Below are 20,644 nucleotides of genomic sequence, written 5' to 3' on the forward strand. Positions count from 1 at the left end.
TTTGTAAGAAAACAGTATTTTTATTTGTCAGTGTGATAAAAATAAACCATGAAACTTATTTTGTGACAAAAAAATAAACTTTTTGCATTGGCTGCTAAGCGTTTTCAAATTATCACACTGAACAAAAAGGACTGCTACAATCCATTAATGAAAACCTGCACCCGCCAGTGTCAGTTGATTCACAAAATCACGCAACTTGCCCGACCTGTAGGGATCCAGGTCCCTAAGCATACGTTGCACCCCGTCTTCAGTTATGTGAAATTGAGGAATATGACCTGGGTTTTGAAAAAAACAAATTTCCGCGGCCTGTGGGTCCAGATAAACGCGATGCATATTCATCCATTCTACTGATTGAGCGAGAATACGCAACACATTCTCATTATTTTCACGCAGACGAAATAAATGCATGTAGTCAACAGCATTGAGCCTAATGATCTCTATCATGTACGAAAACAGAATGTTGTTGATTGGGATATATACCACATTGTCCGGAATGTGAACTACCCAGGTTCTAATATTTCGTCTCTGATCAGCTGTCAAGTTGATGTGTTCGCCATCTGGGGCGTTCCCTTGGAAGGCGTCACTAACACTGCTGTTTGGGATACGGTCGACCAACGTCACTCTGTTACCGTTTGTGACGTGCCTTTCAATGAACAAATCAATTATCGACCCATAGAACCCAAGCAGAGCGTTGTTGAAAACGTGTTCTCCCCGGTTAGACCTTTTGTTCTGCATCACATCTCTGAGCAAGTCTATACCACGTTCTTTCAGTTTACCCCTGAGAGTCTCAAAAGACGTGGAAAGGTCTTTGTGTAGATCTGCACCTGCCTGGGCTGCCTTTGCAGCTTTGATGGAGGCGCTCGCCCCTGGTTTTTGAACTGCTTGCAAAATGTAGTCATTTATATCTTTGGATACTTTGGCACTGCACCCGACTACTGTCTGGCCTTTGGCGTTCTGAAAGATGGATTCCTTCAGGTCATGGATTCCAGCTGAATCTGAATAGAAAGAGACACGTTGTGAAGTTCCTAGCCAACTGATCAACAAAATGCCAACATTAGTCTACTACAGCTTTAGTAGCAGTGGTTGCTTCAGTAGTAGGAGTATAGGCATGTTAGCAGTATTAGCTTAGAAGTAGTAACTGCAATAGTTGTGGTAGTAGCAATAACATAGTAGCAGTAGTAGGAGTAGCTGTAGCGGTAACAGGAATAGTAGCAGTAGTAGCTGCACTAGTGGCAACAGTAATAGTAGTAGCAGGAGTGGTAACAGTAATGGTAGTAGCAGCAGTAGTGGTAACAGAAATATTAGTAGTAATAGCAGCAGCAGTAGTAGTGGTATCAGTAATAGTAGTAGCAGTAGTGGTACTGTAGTAGTAGCAGCAGTAATGATAACAGTAATAGTATTAGTAGCAGCAGAAGTGGGCGCAGTAATAGCAGCAGTAGTGGTAATAGTAGTAGCAGTTGTGGTACTGCAACAGTAGTAGTAGCAGCAGTAATGGAAACAGTAATCGTATTAGCAGCAGCAGAAGTGGCAACAGTAACAGTAGAAGCAATGCTGGTAGACAGTGATGGGAGAATAGGTGTGCCGTCATATGCTGATTAAACTGATTAAAACCAATCACTGAAATGCAGTGGAGGGCAGAATCTTTTGATTGGTTCAAATCCATTGCCTACCCAGGAAGGCCTTATAGCCCTTGGCCTCCGCAGTCTTTCGGTCTCCTTGGAGCAGCGCAATGAAGCCGTCCACCATGTCAGCAGAAGTGCCCACCAAGGGCACGTAGTTCACATATCCTACCCACAATATCCTCGGGCGCATTCCCATGAACTGTTCCTCTGGTGGGTGGAGTCCCTGGGATCCCATGAACAGATCTGCCGGTGGGTGGGATGGCATCCTGACTGCATACTTGGCCATGTTCTAATCAGATAAATGGTGAACTGTAAGTGAAGTTTTTTTTTATCAATTCTTAACATAATTCATATTCTGAAACGGTAAACTGTCAATAAATATGAATAATGTCATGAAATTCCTCAGCTTGGTATGCGTGTATATTTCCGGAATAACAAGCAGAGGATTCCCTAAAATGTGTGAATGATATATAATAAAGGTTTATAAGCCTTGGCTATCATCCTCCCACCCACACAATCCAAGTATGCAGATATTCAAAAAAAAAAAAAAAGAAAAAAAAAAGAAAAGAAACTAATTTGTAACCGGTTACAAGAAATGTATAACCGATATTTTTTTATGAAGGTGAAATTGTGAGCTCAGATTAAAATAATGCACGTTCTTCACCAGACGTATTATTGCGGTTCTAAACTAGCAATCGACTACCTTCAGTAGTTCGAGCAAGCAGACAAGGGGTTTAAAATGCAAACACCTTAGGGAATTGAATTGTACAATATTAGAGTTATCAAATAATTAATGTAGCTGTTGGTTGACTTATAGCTTATTGTAATGTTGTATCGTTTAAGGTGGACAGAAGATCCGTGTTTATTCGTTGACACGCAAATTTAAACTACCAGCAAACTGAACTGTAGCTTTCCACTATGTTGTATCTACGTAAAAATAAACAATGCAATACATCATTGCACAAATGTTGCACGGAATATTACAATACGCCGTTTACATTCAATCCACAAGCTACAGTCGTACAACCAAGCAGTCTGCGGCCATTTCAGAGGGGTAAGAATGCAAAAGCCGCATGGAATTGAATGCTACAGAACTATAGAACTATAGTCAAATAATTTCTGTGTTTTAAATCGGTAGCTGTTAGTTCACTTATGGCTTATTCTGTGGCGTTTCTTCTTCCGTGTTTATTTGTTGACATGCGAATTGACACTACCAGCAAACCGAACTTCGCTTTCCACTATGGGCTATCTACATAAAAATAAATTAAGCAAAACATTAGCTATCATTAGGCTATTTATCCATCGGATATTGAAAGCGAAAATTCCCTGCTTTCAGCTAAAAATGGACACGTTAATCTCACCACCACGATTGTCCCACGTCATATAAAATGCATTGGCATATAAAATGCAAGTTTAGAATATATCAAATTGGACAGCGCCCTGCATTGGCATGAAAGTAAAATCATTAGACTAGCCGCCTATGGTAAAACAGACACGGTGTTATAATACAGGTGAAACTCGAAAAATTAGAATATCATGCAAAAGTTCATTTATTTCAGTAATTCAACTAAAAAGGTGAAACTAATATATCATATAGACTCATTACATGCAGTGAGATATTCCAAGCCTTTATTTCTTATATTTTTGATGATTATGGCTTAAAGCTTATGAAAACCCCAAATTCAAAATCTCAGAAAATTAGAATATTGTGGAAAGGTTAAATATTGTAGGCTCAAAGTGTCACACTCTAATCAGCTAATTAATCCAAAACACCTGCAAAGGGTTCCTGAGCCTTTAAATTGTCTCTCAATATAGTTCAGTAGAATTCACAATCATGGGGAAGACTGCTGACCTGACTGTTGTGCAGAAAACCATCATCGACACCCTCCACAAGGAGGGAAAGCCTCAAAAGGTAATTGAGAACATCCAACTTCTCTTGCAAAGTGCTATATCAAAGCACATTAATAGAAAGTTAAGTGGAAGGAAAAAGTGTGGAAGAAAAATGTGCACAAGCAGCAGGGATGAGCGCATCCTGGAGAGGATTGTCAGGAAAAGGCCATTCAAAAGTGTGGGAGAGCTTCACAAGGAGTGGACTGGGGCTGGAGTTGACGCATCAAGAGCCACCACACACAGACGGATCCTGGACATGGGCTTCACATGTCGTATTCCTCTTGTGAAGCCGCTCCTGAATAACAAACAACGCCAGAAGCGTCTTACCTGGGCTAAAGAAAAAAAAAAAAAGAACTGGTCTGTCAAATTTTGCGTCTCATTTGGAAACCAAGGTCCCAGAGTCTGGAAAAAGAATGGAGAGGCACACAATCCAAGATGCTTAAAGTCCAGTGTCCAGTTTCCACAGTCAGTGTTGATTTGGGGAGCCATGTCATCTGCTGGTGTTGGTCCACTGTGCTTTATTAAGTCCAGGGTCAATGCAACCGTCTACCAGGAAATTTTAGAGCACTTCATGGTTCCTTCAGCAAGCTTTATGGAGACGCTGACTTTATTTTCCAACAGGACTTAGCACCTGCCCACACTGCCAAAAGTACCAAAACCTGGTTCAATGACCATGGGATGACTGTGCTTGATTGGCCAGCAAACTCACTTGACCTGAACCCCATAAAGAATCTATGGGGCATTGCCAAGAGAAAGATGAGACATGAGACCGAACAATGCAGATGAGCTGAAGGCTGCTATTGAAGCATCCTGGTCTTCCATAACACCTCAGCAGTGCCACAGGCTGATCGTATCCATGCCACGCCGCATTGAGGCAGTAATTTGTGCAAAAGGGGCCCAAACCAAGTACTGAGTACATATGCATGATTATACTTTTCAGAGGGCCGACATTTCTGTATTTAAAATCCTTTTTTGATTGATTTCATGTAATATTCTAATTTTCTGAGATATTGAATTTGAGGTTCATAAGCTGTAAGCCATAATCATCAAAATTATAACAAATAAAGGCTTGAAATATCTTGCTTTGCATGTAATTTGTCTATGTAATATATTAGTTTCACCTTTAAAGTCGAGTTATTGAAATAAATGAACTTTTGCACGATATTCTAATTTTTCGAGTTTCACTTGTACATCGGGCAAATATTGCGTGACCACTGAATTTTGAGTGCATATTCACAGATTTCATGCCAATCAAGACTATCAGGCCAAAGCCATAGAAGAGATAGATGAATTATATTTTTACCGATCCATTTAAAAAAATGACACACGATCGACCAGCATTGCGCCTGGACGTAAACTACAGGGATTTAACTACGGATTTCTGCAACTATGAGGTTACACAGCACAATGTAAAGGTAAATATATAATTTGGCAATTAGGCTTACTATTATCTGACTTAGTGTTGACATTTAACTATTCAGACACCCAAAAATTAAGTTTGAAAATTATTTAAATTTCTCAGTAATCCAGTAAATAAGTAAATAAATAAATAAATAAATAAATAAATAATAAATATAAGAAAATACGACCCCTAGCCGTCATAAACAGCATCGGTTAACCGGTTAAAAAATGTTTACGCAACAGTATCGGTAACCGGTTACTGATGATTTGTCACATCCCTAGTTTACATTTTGTTTCAGTATAAAATAGTATAATTTATAATTACTCTTATTTTACAGATTATTCTTTTACACTTGCAAAATACATTCTTTTATAAATGCCAAAGTAAATTCAACATTAGCATATAAACTGAAAAAAGTTACTGCGTACTAGCAACAATACCAATACAAACAGTTAACTAGTAACATATGCAGAAACACCGTGAACTAATGTCCATCCTTGTTATCTTACATAAAATAATGTTTGGGCAGTTCAAAACTATTAGCCTCAGAAACTGGCGGCTTTAGCTATCCTAGCTAGATACATACCGTACTTTATCTGATACCCATTTCTCTGAAATAACCTAGATAAAGGTCTTGCATCATATTCTCTCACACAAAATTAAGTACAAGGTATTAAACCGATTTATCGGCGTGATATATCCAGCATTGTGCAAGCTAGCAAGACGCGTGCCTCACATGTGCTAAACTTAGTATTAGCAGGACACTAACATAAACCGCATGTTATTCTTCTTTTAATTTCAAAATAAAATTCGACACAAACGCCACAGAAATGTTCAGTTACATTCCTAAGATAACAAGATATACACAAAGAACATGCAAATGTTTCCTAACCACATGAACGGTAATAATTACTTGAATAGGGGGACGAAACAATAACTGTGATTCAACACAAGCGTTCCTCCACTGATGGCTTCATCACGACTGGAAAGAATTGCGCGAGAACACCCCCTACAGCACAAAGGCAGGCATGAGCAATCAATATCAGGTTAGCAGAATAAGATCGTTTTGCAGATCACTGATAATACGATTATATCTCAACTTTTAACTTTATCGCATTACAGACCATGAACTCAGTCCTTTTAAACGCAAGTTATTTGTGTATTACTGATTTTCACTTGTTACCTATAATCCATAAGTTTTCCAAATACAATGTTTGGTGTTGTTGGAAAACTGGTGTCATGGAAAACAGGATGGTGTCAAAGGTAGTCCGGTACAGTGGGTGCGGTATAATGCTTGGAATACCATTTAAAAATTAATAAAAAATCAACCAGGGTCAGCAGCCAGCTGTACTACAAAGGTTAACCAGGTTTATCAGACATACAGAGATAACACCAGCAGGATCATTGATCTTACTACTATTTTGTCCTCATTTAATTATTTTTCTCTTGGTAGGGGGAAACCTGGAATGTTTTGAGGAGACTCGCTAATACTCACAAATGTTCATACCTTCAAGTAAACATCTATGAAGGCATATTTTCAATATTCAACCAATAAAAAACAGTTACCAAGCCTTGGTAAGGATGGCAATCGATTCTGAAGGATTTTTATGGGAGGCCAACCTAGCCCACACAAGCCTTCATCTGTGATAGCCTCTGTCAAGAGGCTGGAGGTTGGGCCTAGCCCAAGCGGATTCTGGGCTTTGAAGGTAATTCAAGCGGTAACTGTTTTTTATAAATCATTCCTTCACTACAAAGCAAGGTTTACATTACATTACATTACATTATTGGCATTTGGCAGACGCTCTTATCCAGAGCGACGTACAACAAAGTGCATACCCATAACCAGGGATAAGTTCGCTGAAAGACCCTAGAGGTAAGTACAATTTCAACTGCTACCTGTACAACAAAGATAAGGACAAGGGCCATTTTTTTTTTTTTTTTTTTTTTTTGAACAAACAAACAAACAAACAGAGCAAAAGTTACCAAAGTTAACTATCCAAACACTGCTTACCTAGCCAACTAAAAATACCGATACACAAAGCAAGTCACAGAGACAACAATTAAGGTTCACAGGGAGGTAGGGAGGGATGGGGAGAGGTGCTGCTTGAAGAGGTGTGTCTTCAGCTTGCGCTTGAAGGTGGGGAGAGATTCTATAGTTCTGACCTCAACGGGGAGTTCGTTCCACCACCGTGGAGCCAGAACAGACAGTAGTCGTGAGCGTGAGGTGGAGGTTCTGAGAGGGGGAGGTGCCAAGCGGCCTGTGGAGGCTGAACGAAGAGGTCTGGCAGGGGTGTAGGGTCTGATGATTTTTTGCAGATAAGCTGGGGAAGACCCTTTAACTGCTTGGAAGGCTAGCACCAATGTTTTGAATTTGATGCGAGCCATGACAGGCAGCCAGTGGAGGGAAGTAAGCAGGGGGGTGACGTGTGAGTATTTGGGAAGGTTGAAGACCAGACGAGCTGCTGCATTCTGGATGAGTTGGAGGGGTCTGATGGCGGACGCTGGGAGGCCAGCCAAGAGGGAATTGCAGTAGTCCAGGCGGGACAGAACCATCGCTTGGACCAGGAGCTGGGTCGAGTAGGGGGTGAGAAAGGGGCGGTTTACAATTGCACCAGATAATTAAAGTCATCAGTCATCAATTATTGGCTATTATATCCATGTGAATGCTTCATTGAGTATGGCTATCATTGGATCCCGATTGCTTTATAGAGTATTTACATGGACATGTTTATGGCAACACCATGGTACTGCTGCTGATCTTGGGCCTTATGCGAGTACCATTTTGGACCACCGACTGAGTCTTTTGGTTTTGGGTAGCATGTGTGGGGAGACAGGCAAATTTGTGTTTTGGACCACTTCACATGTATATGGTAATGACCGCTGCCAGTTTCAAGGTTCCCTCTCTGGGGATTTTCCACTGGGCTCCAGGGGGGAGCGGGGCAAGGCCCCATGACCATTAGGGATTTGAATGGCCCAATCCGAAGTGCTCGGGATAGGCGCAATTCCTTACCACCAATCAGAGGTTACACTTGATTTGTAGACAAATTTGCATGTATGCAAATGTAACCCTATAAACTCCCCAAACATCATTGCTTTTCGGAACATTTTCCTGACTGTATGATAAACTTTCCTGCTATTTACTGTGAACGATTGATCTGCTTCTTCACTGGGATAAAGGTCATTTTCCCATTCCTCAGTAAATTCAGAATTCACAAACACATGTTAGAGTCAATACATGCAAACCCACATAAGGGCAGTCCCAGAGTGAAACACCAAGTGAACTTGAAAGTTTATTTTTTTAATGGTTGTGAAAAACAGTTTTCTTACTAAGTGCATCAGCATGCAAAGACTAAGACCATCTAGCCTCCAGTGACAAACCATGCAATTGTTTTTACGGACTCCTTGCATCAATTTGAAGATTCACTCTTCCTTAGTTCTAATTCATCCAGCGCACCTATGGACACGCCACAAGCCATTAAGTCATTAGTAAATCTTGAAAGTGCAAGTTTTAACTGCGAGATGTTGTACATCTGAACAGTCGCTCACTGATACCAATGCAATCCAAACTTTGTCATTTTATCACCCATTCTAAGGCAGCAGTAATTGCACTTTCTGAAACATGGCTTGACGAAACTTCTTGATTCAGAAGTGAACATTGCAATTCACAGGAAAGACAGATGTAGAAACGGGGGTGGTGTTTGCATTTATATTAGAGATTACAATTGCTTTTAATCGCAAGAATAATATCTTGAGCTTGTGCTGATTGACTTACTGCTTCCAAAACTAAGCCTATCACTGTTGTTTGGGTTTATCAACCACCCAAGGATGACAAATTTATTGACAACTTTGAATCTGTTGTGACTAACATCAGATCTGACTGTGAATCTTACTTCAATTTCAAGCATCATGGTTCAAGTGTCCTAAGAAAGTATGAAAGCATGTGAAATATGTATGGCATATCGCAGCTTATTGACGCTCTGTTAATAATTCATCTTCTCTATTAGATCACATTCTCTGTAACTCAACTGATCATGTCTGCCAATCCAGCACACTCAATATAGGCCTAAATGACCATGCTGCTATATAGGCCTACTGTACCAGGAAAGAGAGTTAAATTCAACTATACACTAGTGTCGTCACAAGAAATGGAATTGTGTCATTAGGCATCGACCGAGATAGATCGCGAGATAGATTCACCGACTAAGCCACTCTGGAACTTTCACCCAAAGAAGTGAACACATATGAGACTGATTCCATGGACCGCTATAAAAGGTTGTAATTCCCCAAAGTGGGAGCAGAGATGTAGATTTCAAGTAATAAGAATACATTTTATGATAAATATTTGGGTTGGGTTAATTGGAACAGCTGTAATAAAGGTCAATGCTTATAAAAAAGGTTTTATTACTAAAAAGGTTCTCAAAGGTAAAATTACTTTATTAAGCCAGACCTCACATTTGAAATACCATTCAAACCCGCAGCCAGAAGGTTACCTGCATGGTCCTCACCATGCCACCTCCAGGGCAAGGCAGGTATTTTCAATCTATTTTCACCTGGCCTTCAGGCCTGAGAATAACATGCATAGTAATCAGGAAAAAAGATTTACTGAATGGGAGACCAAGTACAGTACACTTGCAATAATCGTTTGCAGACCATTTATTTAAAGCCCTTCAAGATGTCACCAACACCCAAACAATTAGATCATTTTGTCCACCAGCATTTGCAACATATCTTATCATCTTGCAGAAGAACATGTAGGAGATACCAGGGTACACCTTAACACTTTTCAGTTTCTTCTTAATTAAAAAATATATATGCATATTAGAATAACATAATATAAAAATATGATTATAGACCAGCCATCATCAAATCTGGACCTGGAATCTAAATCCAGCCCTGGTTTCCCTTTCTCCCAGGTAATTAGCTGAACAATTAGTGCTACTGATTGGCCAGACTGTCTTCATGCCTGACTCCTTGGTAAAGGGTGGATGGAAAACCAACAATTCTTGGAGCTCGAGGACCGTGATTTGTTTATCCCTGTTTTAGACCATTAGTACAGTTCGAAGACATTCCAGGCGATTACAGTTCTACCGAAAGTTGATATGGGGCAAGTTGTAAAAGTGGTGGGGCATGTTGTGTCCTAAATGTCGGAAAACAGATTTGTTTTAATACAAGTGAAAGGTAAGTGAATCCAACATTTCTTATCATTTACATTTGTTTATTTGATATTTGTCCTGCATAAATTGTTGATATTTTGTCTAACTAACTGCATATGACACCATTGATTAATTATTACTGCATATGACACCATTGATTAAAAATTGATAAGAGTGAGTGCTACACTCACCGAGCACTTTATTATGAATTCATTAGTTATTTTTTAGATTGCTCTACTTCTCATGGATTCTGTCTGTTAGTTTAATTAGTTATTCTTGTATATTTATTCTTTTTCATATTCTTGTCTGGTTTTCTGTTTACATTCAATTTTCATTGCGCTTGTTTTCCCCTGTGATGTCTGTGTCTTTATGTAGTTCTGAGCCCGAGTCACTTCCCTGTCTGCGTGACTCACCATTAGGGTGGTTTCAGAATTTTCTGGTTTCCCTCAATTCCTTCTCTGTCTCGCTTTTCTTACTTCCTGCTTTTTCTCCATTCATGTTTGTAGATACCATTAATCTACTAATAACAACTGACATCGATTTTGTACAGTACTAATTATATAAACAGATTAATTGTCTATCTAACTAACAGTTGTACGATTGCCCTTTCATGTCTCACTTGATGTATATTTGTTAGACCGCCCTCTCTCCCATGCCCTGCCGAGGTTGTCTCATTCCCCTGTGTATTTATACCTGTCCTTTTCAGTTGCTCTTTGCTCTTTTGATATCTGCCTGTTTTGACTTTTGTACTTTCGCTAGTTTGGTTTGTCTCCTTGGTTTTTGAACTCTGCTTCACGATTAGGCTCTGCCTGCCCTTTATGTACCTATCTTCCTGGATTACGACCATTGTTTTTGGATTACGTATTGATTAAATCTGCCATTTTCTCATCACCCATAAGTCTGTGCTTGGTTCCTCTGTCCCCCAAACCTGACAATGATGCATTGTGTGTTCACAGATGCTCTTCTGCATACCACTGTTGTAATGTGAGGTTATTTGTGTTACTGTCACCTTCCTGTCAGCTTTGAGCAGTCAATCTCCTCTGTCGTCTCTCATTAAAAAGGTGATTTTGGCTGTAGAACTGCTGCTCTCTGCTTTTTTTCAAACTCTAGAGACAAGTGTGCGTGTAAATCCCAGGAGATCAGCAGTTTCTGAGATACTCAAACCACCCTGTCTGCCACCAACAATCATTCTATGGACAAAGTCAATTGTTTCTCCTTTCTGATGGTTGATGTGAACATTATCTGATGCTCCTGACCTGTATCTACATGGTTGAATGCACTGTAATGCTGCCACGCAAATGGCTGATTAGGTAAATGGCAGGCATTTATATAGCGCCTTTATCCAAAGCGCTGTACAATTGATGCTTCTCCATTCACCCATTCATACACACACTCACACACCGACGGCGATTGGCTGCCATGCAAGGCCCCGACCAGCTTGTCAGGAGCATTCGGGGGTTAGGTGTCTTGCTCAGGGACACTTCGACACAGCCCGGGCGGGGGATCGATCCGGCAACCCTCCGACTGCCAGATGACTGCTCTTACTGCCTGAGCCATGTCGCCCCCCCCCCCGATAATAGCATGAACAAGTATGAAGTCCTCAGTCAGTGTATATAGAACACAATACAGTGCACGTATACATGGAATACACAACACTACACACAAAGTTATTGTAGCTGATGCATTTTTAATAGGCGGGGGCAAATTACAATGTGCCATTGCTGTGCTAGTTGTACTCCTGCATGGCTCACAGTTTCTGCTTGCTAGTGACATGTGTCAAAACTATATTAAAACTAAATCTTATAACCCACAAGTCGGTAATTTATATCTATGTATATATGCTGTATATTGAGGCATTCATACATCAAAAAATACTTTGGCAAAAAATCATTACTGTGATGCTAAGATAGACTTGTTAATAACTTTTTCAAATCGTCCTGCAATCGTCAAGTCATTAAGTCATTCTTGCTCAAATGCAAGACACAAAATGCCCATGTTTCAACATGCCCCATGTTAGTTTCTTCCCCAATCTCCCCCTGGCAAATTAATGCAATGCTTGCATGTTTTAAAAATTACTGGCTCACACTTGATTATTTATTAAAGAAAATACAATTGTAATAATATTCAATGGTTACACTTTTTCCTCAAAAATCCATTTAAGTAGCTAATTTATGATTTATAAAATGAAACTTTGACAAAATTGACAAAAATATTTGAAAATTTAAACTGAAACTTCAAAAGCCTTAAAAAAAAGTAAACTAAAAAGTATACAGACATATTAATAAATTATTAGGGGTTTTTTTTCTTGGCTAAAAAGTGAATATAAAACTATATCGTAGAGCTACATGATTTGACAGGTAGGTTCCGTTAATCCACTACTCATATTATCGCAATGACTAACTAAGTGTCTAACCGTCTAAGGGTTTCAGTGTTTAAGTGTTTAAGTGTTTAAGTGTTTAAGAATAACGGCTCTCACTGCACATAGCAGAATGCAATACCACAGCCCAGAGCATCACAAGGACGAGGCTTAAATAGCTCTACAGGCAGCTGACAGAGATAGGCAATGATTATGTCTGCATTCTGCATGCGTTAGGCAATCATCAGGATGAAACGTGGCCAGAGCGCACTCTCGTGGCCTGAAGAGGTAAAACCCATGTAGGCTGGGGAAACCCTGACAGTTGGTAGTAATGGGGATACTAATCAATCATGAAATAACTAATTCTGTAAGAAAATAAGTATTAATGTTGCATACAATTCAGCTTTTAAAAAGGTTTCTTCCTATTGGTTCATTTACATCTGCAAGCCAGTGGTGGTTGACTCCTAAAATCCATTATTAAATATTTGTACCTGCCTGTCTCAGGTCATTCACAAAATCATCTAACAGAGTTTGCCTCTGTGGATTTGGGGGATCCAGGGGATTCTGGGGATCCAGGTACCGCAGCATTCGTTGCACCCCATGTTCAGTTGCGCAAAATTGCTCAGCTAGATTTGTATTTTCAGCAAACCATATTTCCAGAGCCTGTGGGTCCAGATAAACGCGATGTCCGTTCATCCACGCTACCCCTTCAGCGAGATTATCCAACGCGTTTCCATTGTTTTTCCCCAGTCTAAAAGAATGCATGTAGTCAACAGCATTGCACCGAATAGTGGCTGTCATGTGTGCAAACAGCATGTTGTTTAATGGGATATATACTATGTTGTCGGGAATGTGAACTACCCAGGTGCTAATGTTTCGTCTCTGACCAGCAGTCAAGTTGATGTGTTTGCCGTCTGAGGCGTTCCCTTGAAAGGCGTCACTAACGCTGCTGTTCGGAATGCGGCTAACCAACGTTAATCTGTTACTGCCTGGGAGGTGCCTTTGAATGAACTCATCGATTATCGAGCCATATAGCCTAAGCAGGGCATTGTTGAAAACATGTTCTCCCCGGCTAGACCTTTTGTTTTGTTTCACATCTTTGGCCAAGTTTATACCACGCCCTTCCAGTTTACCCCTGAGGGTCTCAAAAGACATGGAAAGCTCTTTGTATAGCTCTGCACCTGCCTTGGCTGCCCTTGCAGCTCTGACGGTTTTACTCGCCCCTGGTTTTACTGCTTGTATAATGTAGTCATTTATATCTTTGGATACTTTGGCACTGCACCCAACTACTGTCTGGCCTTCGGCGTTCTGAAGGATGGACCCTGGTTTCAGGTCACGGATTCCAGCTGAATCTGAATACAAAGAGACACATTGTTACATTCCTACCCAATTGATCAACAAAAGGCAACCTTTTACTATTTTAGTAGCAGTGCTTGTTTCAGTAGTAGGAGTATAGCCATGTTAGTGGAAGTATCATACAAGTAGTAACAGCAACAGTAGTGGTAGTAGTTATAGCTGCAGTGGTGTTGGAAGTAATATTAGGTTAGATAGCAAATGATAACAAACGCAAACTTCTGGTTGGGAGTTATGTTCCTTAAATGGCCCAGATCTGGTATCCAGAAACATGGCTGCAATTCAGCCAACAACCCAGATAGGAAACAACTCCAGGCCAGATCCATACCGATTCTGGCCAGAAGACAGCCAGAAAAGGTGCAGATCCGGCCCAGAGTGCTTTCTATGATGTTTATTATTTATTGATTTTAACAACATGTGTTGGCCGATTGTAAAGCTAAGTGAAAAGAGAAAGAAGAAAACAATCTGTCCTAAGTTTAGATTAACATTAGATAAGCCTTGGTAACATCTGTACACCTCCATCCTGCCCATTGCCTACCCAGGAAGTCCTTATAGCCCTTGGCCTCCGCGGTCTTTCGGTCTCCTTGGAGCAGCGCAATGAAGCCGTCCACCATGTTGGCAGAAGTGCCCACCAAGGGCACGTAGTTCACATATCCTACCCACAATTCCCATGGGCACGTTCCCATGAACCGTTCCTCTAGTGGGCGGGATCCCATCAACAGATCTGTCGGTGGGTGGGACGGCATCCTGACTGCAGCCTTGGCCATGTTCTAATCAGATAAATGGAAGTTTTTTTAATCACAGCTACAGTGTGTGAAATGGTGGTAGTAAATGGCGTTACTTCTAACATCTGGTCTCTGGTTACTGACTTACACTCAGGTTTACAATACAATTCCTTTTGTCCATTAAACACAATCCAACAATAGTAATGTTGGGGTAACTTAGGTAATTAGGCAAGTTTTATGTTTTTTGGACTACTTCTACTGTAGCAATTTTAAACATATGTAGCCACAATAAATCAGGTGCTTGTATGATTTAATATGATCTTCCATGAGATTCCTGATCCATGAGTCACAGTGCGTGAATCTTTTTGCCTTTCTGAAACTTTAAATATGAATGTAATGTACTTCCTCAAGCTTTATAAAACTTATTATGTGTAGTGGTGGCCCGACCTGCGATCGGTACACCCCTGAGGCGAGACATGTGAGGAATGCGACCGCAATCTACTAACATTCTCTAATTGAACAGGCACAGCTGAGCCGAGTTCGGAGAAGGGAGCAGCACCCTTCAAAAAGGAGAACACAAACGCCGAGCGGGGCTTATGACGGAGGAGGAATACCCGGAGCCAGAGTGCACGAACACTAAGCCCGCTCCAAAAGACGTGGAACAATCTTGGACCGGACTACGAGAGAGCCCATGCTCACGAAAAGAAACCCCGCGGACGAAACCTCTAAGTCCCGGATTCAAGAGAGAAAATCATTATCCCCCTAACCCAGCTAATCTCTCCCTCTCTGAACCTAGAAGGGAGCATCCCAGGCGGACGACTAGGCGGCGCAGGAGGACTTCAACGGCCGGGACCCCGCAATAATTGAACGGATTCGAACGCACTAAAGACGGACAAACATTTTTCTCCCGTTCCTAATTTTTTGGCCACTAATTTTTTTGGCCAAAAAAAGTCTTTGTATTTTTTTTAAAAGAAAGCACTTGTCTGTGCTAAATAATTGAGGAGTGCCCTGAAGGCACTTCTCACTCATTTCTCTCACTCTCACTGATGCTGCTGGATACTCAATAAAATAGTATTGAAGTCTAAGCAGTCGCTGTCTGCGTCTTCATGAAGTTTGAAAATTGGACTCTTCCCAGGTGATATATATATACAGACTTCCTTGAAACACATCCAAATTACAACATTGTTTTTCTGATAAAATATTGATGATGGTCTATCATCACCAGAACAGTGATCATTGGTGATAGGAGGGGAAGAGGCTGTTTCTGCTTATCTATTGTTACTTCACAGTCCTGCATTGCCAAATATGAAATGTAACTGGTTCATGTGAAAAAAAAAATATGCTCTTCACAAAAGTTCTTGGCTGTTCTTTTCCCATGAGAAAATAAGGAAGTAGATTCCATATTTTCAAATCCTTTGCAATCAAACACTGCCTGAAGTCTATGACCCAGATATGAGCAGATGCTGGGTACCTTCCCTGCTGATGCTCTGCCAGGCCTGTACTGCAGCCTCTTCAGCTCCTGCTTGTTTTGCATTCAGTCTTGTCTTCAGTCAGTGAAATTCATGTTCAATTGGATTGAGGTCACTTGGTCACTTGGTCAGTCAAGAACAGTCCAATTTTTGACTGTATGTTTTGGATCATTGTCCTGCTGCATGATAAAGCTTTGTACATTCAGTTTTGATGCAGTTGCTTGGATCCAAGCAAATAAGATGTTTCTGTATACATTGGCTTGGCATTAATCCTTGCTGTCCTCAGGAGTGACATCATGAATGAACACACTACCATGTTTGGCGGGCCCGACTTCACCAAAATTGAGCAGTCACTGAAGACACGCGTGGAGCAGTACAAAGACAAGCTTCAATCGATCAAACTCTCCAAATACAAGCGAGACACCCTGGACTACCAACAAAACAAAGTCTACCGATGGCAGTCTGAAGCGCAAAAAAAACAACGAGAACCAGATCATCTCTCCTCTGGGACTGAGAGCGAATACCCGGACAGCGACACCAGCCTTACCCAGCAGCCTTTTTTAGGCCATCGCCAGCAGCAAAGATCAAGAAATGGTGCAGGCGGGGGACAGAGGACGAGGCTGCGGCCGTGGCTGTGGCCGCACACAGACGCACCACTACCCAACCAGGTTCAGCAGTCGGTGATCAACCTCTCCGAGAAGACACTCACAAATGACCAAATGGCTGCTCTTTCCAAAGGCCTATCCTTCATGCCGGTATGTAAAGACAATTCTTTCAACACTCAGGTGGACCTATTTAAGTTTTTCAGAAAAATAAAACTGAGACACTTATTTATGTACAAGCCTGTAACTGAGCCCCCGGCTACCACCTACACTAACTTTCGTCCTAAAAGTACCTTTTGTCCCATCTCCACTAATGCATCAATCAATACTTTCTGCAGATAGGTGGAAAATGATGTGTCGTTAATAACCCATAAAGACATTCCTTTTGCAAGAACTAACTTGTCTGATGCTGAGAAAAAATGCCCTTTTTGAACTGTCTAATGATCCAGCAATTGTAATAAAACCCGCAGACAAAGGCAGAGCGAATGTGGTACAAGATATTGACCCGCTATAGAAAAGAGGTCCTAAGACAGTTGAGTGATACTAAGTTCTACAGTAAATTACAACAGGATCCAGTAATGCAATATCAGAAAGAGGTTCTCCTTTTTTTGCAAAATGGTTTAAGAAATAGATGGATTACAAAACCTGAGTTTGATTTTCTCTACTGTGCACATCCAATCAGACCGGTCCTATATACTTTGCCTAAGATACATAAAAAATTACCCTACCCTCCCGGACGACCCATCATTAATGGCATTAATTCTCTCTTGGAGCCCCTGTCTAAATTTGTGGACAGCTTTATAAAACCTTATGTGCACAAATTGCCCTATTTTATTAGGGATTCAATCGATTTTATCAATAAGATCAACCTGTTGCCCGAAATTCCATCCAACTCGATCCTCGTCACTTTAGACATAGAAAGCCTCTATACTAACATTCCACACTGTGGAGGGCTAGATACGCTGCGCTTTTTTCTCCAAGACCGCCCAGACGACTCATTACCTCCTTCACATTTTATTGTTGAACTTGCAGCCATTGTTCTTAAATACAACAATTTCAGTTTTGAGAATGACCTCTTTCTGCAGATAAAAGGCACTGCTATGGGCTCTACCTTTGCCCCCAATTACGCAAACGTGTATGTCGGTATCCTGGAAAACAGATATATCCTAAACGCAATTAATAATCAATTTTTCATGCATTTATTTTCCTGGTACCGCTACATAGACAATGTCTTCTGTATATTTAATGGCTCTAATTCTCAGCTTCAAGATTTCACACAGTGGATTAATAAAATCAACCCCCACCTTCGATTCACAGCAGAATCGGACACTCTTAGAGTGCATTTTTTAGACATGTAGGTATCCAAATGCGACTCCTCTCTTATCACCAGTCTTTACACGAAGGATACAGACAGGAACACTTTTCTGTTGGCAGACTCCTACCACCCTGTGCCCCTGAAACGAGGCCTACCAAAAAGCCAATTTTTTCGCCTGCGTCGGGTATGCCACGACACTACTGATTTTATCGAAAAGGCGGATTCTCTTCAAGAAAAGTTCCGCACTCGAGGCTACCCAACAAGTTGGATAAAAAACGCTTATGACACTGCACTGAATAGCTCACGATCAGACTTACTTAAACATAAAGAACCAGTCCAAAAGAAAAGTCCACTGACATTTATTTCAACATACACTCCGAAATTTGTCAAGATAAAAGACATCATTAAAAAACACTGGCACATTCTGTCGTCCGATCCCTTACTTACCAGTGAATTTACAGAACCTCCTGTGTTTGTTCCTAAGAAAGGTAAAAACCTGAGAGACTTCCTGGTGCACGCTGATTTGAAAGCTCCGCCTCAAACGTCATCCCAGACGCTCCTAGCACCCATTCCCAATGGGAGCTACAGGTGTTGCCATTGCGCGCAATGTAACCTTGTCAAAAAAGCACACGCGTTCACTAACCCACTGCACAATAAAACATACAAAATCAAGAATGTCATAACATGTTCCTCCACCCATGTTGTTTATGCAATCACTTGTCCGTGTGGTTTAGTGTACGTGGGTAAAACCAGCCGACCTTTGAGAAATAGAATAAGTGAACATAAAAGTACTATCAAGCGCAATGATGAAGACTACCCTGTTGCAGTGCATTTTAACAACCTCAAAAATAATGCTAATAGCCTACAAGTGTATGGAATTGAACAAGTTAAAACACCAAAAAAAGGTGGTGACATAGAATCTCTTTTGTTACAACGTGAGGCCTTCTGGATATACACTTTGCAAAGTTTTAAGAATGGACTCAATGAAGAACTATGTTTGAATGTGATGCTATAACTCCACTTGTACTCTGCCTAGTTCTAATGCCTAGTTCTAAAAACATGTACCAATGTGTTTTATTTTCCCATGACTGCAAATCTGTATACTTTTTTCTATTCAAACACTGAGAAAAAAATAACCATGTCCATCAAGCTTAACAGTTGGAGATGTAAATTTGTGATTGATGTTAAGTCTTTTTTCAAAAATGTATGTATTGCCCTTATGTCCTAATGTCTTTTCACATCAATACTTGAATCATTGGTTGGGACTCCCTATTGGTTGGGACTGTTCCCTATTGTATGTCTCTATAAATGAAGCTCTCCATTTTCTGGCAAAGTTACTCTGATGAAGGCCTAGTGCTGAAACGTCAGTACGTCTGCCAATAAAGTGGTGACTCTGTAAAGTAGCAGTGTTGCGCTTTTTCCTTACTTTTTCAAAAATATTCACCATTCATAAAATGTATCCACTACCATGGTCTACCTGGTTGTTTGTCATTGCTGAGCTCACCAGTGCGTTCTTGCTTCTTAACAATACAGTGGTGTGAAAAAGTGTTTGCCCCCTTCCTGATTTCTTATTTTTTTGCATGTTTGTCACACTTAAATGTTTCAGATCAAACTAATTTAAATATTAGTCAAAGACAACACAAGTAAACACAAAATGCAGTTTTTAAATGAAGGTTTTTATTATTAAGGGAGAAAAAAAAATCCAAACCTACATGGCCCTGTGTGAAAAAGTGATTGCCCCCTAAACCTAATAACTGGTTGGGCCACCCTTAGCAGCAACAACTGCAATCAAGCATTTGCGATAACTTGCAATGAGTCTCTTACAGCGCTGTGGAGGAATTTTGGCCCACTCATCTTTGCAGAATTGCTGTAATTCAGCCACATTGGAGGGTTTGAGCATGAACCGCCTTTTTAAGGTCATGCCACAGCATCTCAATAGGATTCAGGTCAGGACTTTGACTAGGCCACTCCAAAGTCTTCATTTTGTTTTTCTTCAGCCATTCAGAGGTGGACTTGCTGGTGTGTTTTGGATCATTGTCCTGCTGCAGAACTCAAGTTCGTTTCAGCTTGAGGTCACGAACAGATGGCCGGACATTCTCCTTCAGGATTTTTTGGTAGACAGTAGAATTCATGGTTCCATTTATTACAGCAAGTCTTCCATGTCCTGAAGCAGCAAAACAGCCCCAGACCATCACACTACCACCACCATATTTTACTGTTGGTATGATGTTCTTTTTCTGAAATGCGGTGTTACTTTTACGCCAGGTGTAATGGGACACACACCTTCCAAAAAGTTCAACTTTTGTCTCGTCAGACCACAGAGTATTTTCCCAAAAGCCTTGGGGATCATCAAGATGTTTTCTGGCAAAATTGAGATGAGCCTTAATGTTCTTTTTGCTCAGCAGTGGTTTTCGTCTTGGAACTCTGCCAAGCAGGCCATTTTTGCCCAGTCTCTTTCTTATGGTGGAGTCATGAACACTGATCTTAACTGATGCAAGTGAGGCCTGCAGTTCTTTGGATGTTGTTGTGGGGTCTTTTGTGACCTCTTGGATGAGTCATCGCTGCGCTCTTGGGGTAATTTTGAAGGTTCACCACTGTTCTATGTTTTCGCCATTTGTGGATAATGGCTCTCACTGTGGTTCGCTGGAGTCCCAAAGCTTTAGGAATGGCTTTATAACCTTTTCCAGACTGATAGATCTCAATTACTTTCTTTCTCATTTGTTCCTGAATTTCTTTAGATCTCGGCATGATGTCTAG

At 40.8% G+C, this 20,644-nt stretch overlaps 2 protein-coding genes across 3 annotated transcripts; both read right to left on the reverse strand.

Annotated features, from left to right (window-relative positions):
* LOC133131282 (uncharacterized) lies at positions 1-5,956 on the reverse strand. Of its 2 annotated transcripts, none has more exons than XM_061246570.1 (3): positions 5,828-5,956; positions 1,671-1,911; positions 1-995 (listed from the first exon to the last, which is right to left on the reverse strand). In XM_061246570.1, exons 2-3 carry the CDS (start codon positions 1,906-1,908, stop codon positions 145-147), a joined length of 1,089 nt encoding a protein of 362 aa, XP_061102554.1. In that variant the 5' UTR covers positions 1,909-1,911; positions 5,828-5,956; the 3' UTR covers positions 1-144. The 2 variants fall into 2 exon arrangements, with proteins under 2 accessions (XP_061102554.1, XP_061102555.1); XM_061246571.1 differs by having other exon boundaries at positions 1,671-1,931; positions 5,828-5,928.
* Positions 5,957-12,024: 6,068 nt separating this feature from the next.
* Positions 12,025-18,455, reverse strand: LOC133131281 (uncharacterized). The gene is made up of 3 exons (XM_061246569.1): positions 18,335-18,455; positions 14,315-14,546; positions 12,025-13,775 (listed from the first exon to the last, which is right to left on the reverse strand). Exons 2-3 carry the CDS (start codon positions 14,541-14,543, stop codon positions 12,901-12,903), a joined length of 1,104 nt encoding a protein of 367 aa, XP_061102553.1. The 5' UTR covers positions 14,544-14,546; positions 18,335-18,455; the 3' UTR covers positions 12,025-12,900.
* Positions 18,456-20,644: the final 2,189 nt, after the last annotated feature.

The sequence above is a fragment of the Conger conger genome, chromosome 6 (genome assembly GCF_963514075.1).
Source record: "Conger conger chromosome 6, fConCon1.1, whole genome shotgun sequence".
Classification (NCBI taxonomy): Eukaryota; Metazoa; Chordata; class Actinopteri; order Anguilliformes; family Congridae; genus Conger; species Conger conger.

Excerpts from the sequence above, each read along its gene's own strand:
- LOC133131282 (XM_061246570.1), bottom strand. The coding sequence starts at position 1,908 with ATGGCCAAGTATGCAGTCAGGATGCCATCCCACCCACCGGCAGATCTG. Across the intron at positions 996-1,670 it reads GGGCTATAAGGCCTTCCTGG|ATTCAGCTGGAATCCATGAC; the intron begins GTAGGCAATGGA and ends CTTTCTATTCAG.
- LOC133131281 (XM_061246569.1), bottom strand. The coding sequence starts at position 14,543 with ATGGCCAAGGCTGCAGTCAGGATGCCGTCCCACCCACCGACAGATCTG. Across the intron at positions 13,776-14,314 it reads GGGCTATAAGGACTTCCTGG|ATTCAGCTGGAATCCGTGAC; the intron begins GTAGGCAATGGG and ends CTTTGTATTCAG.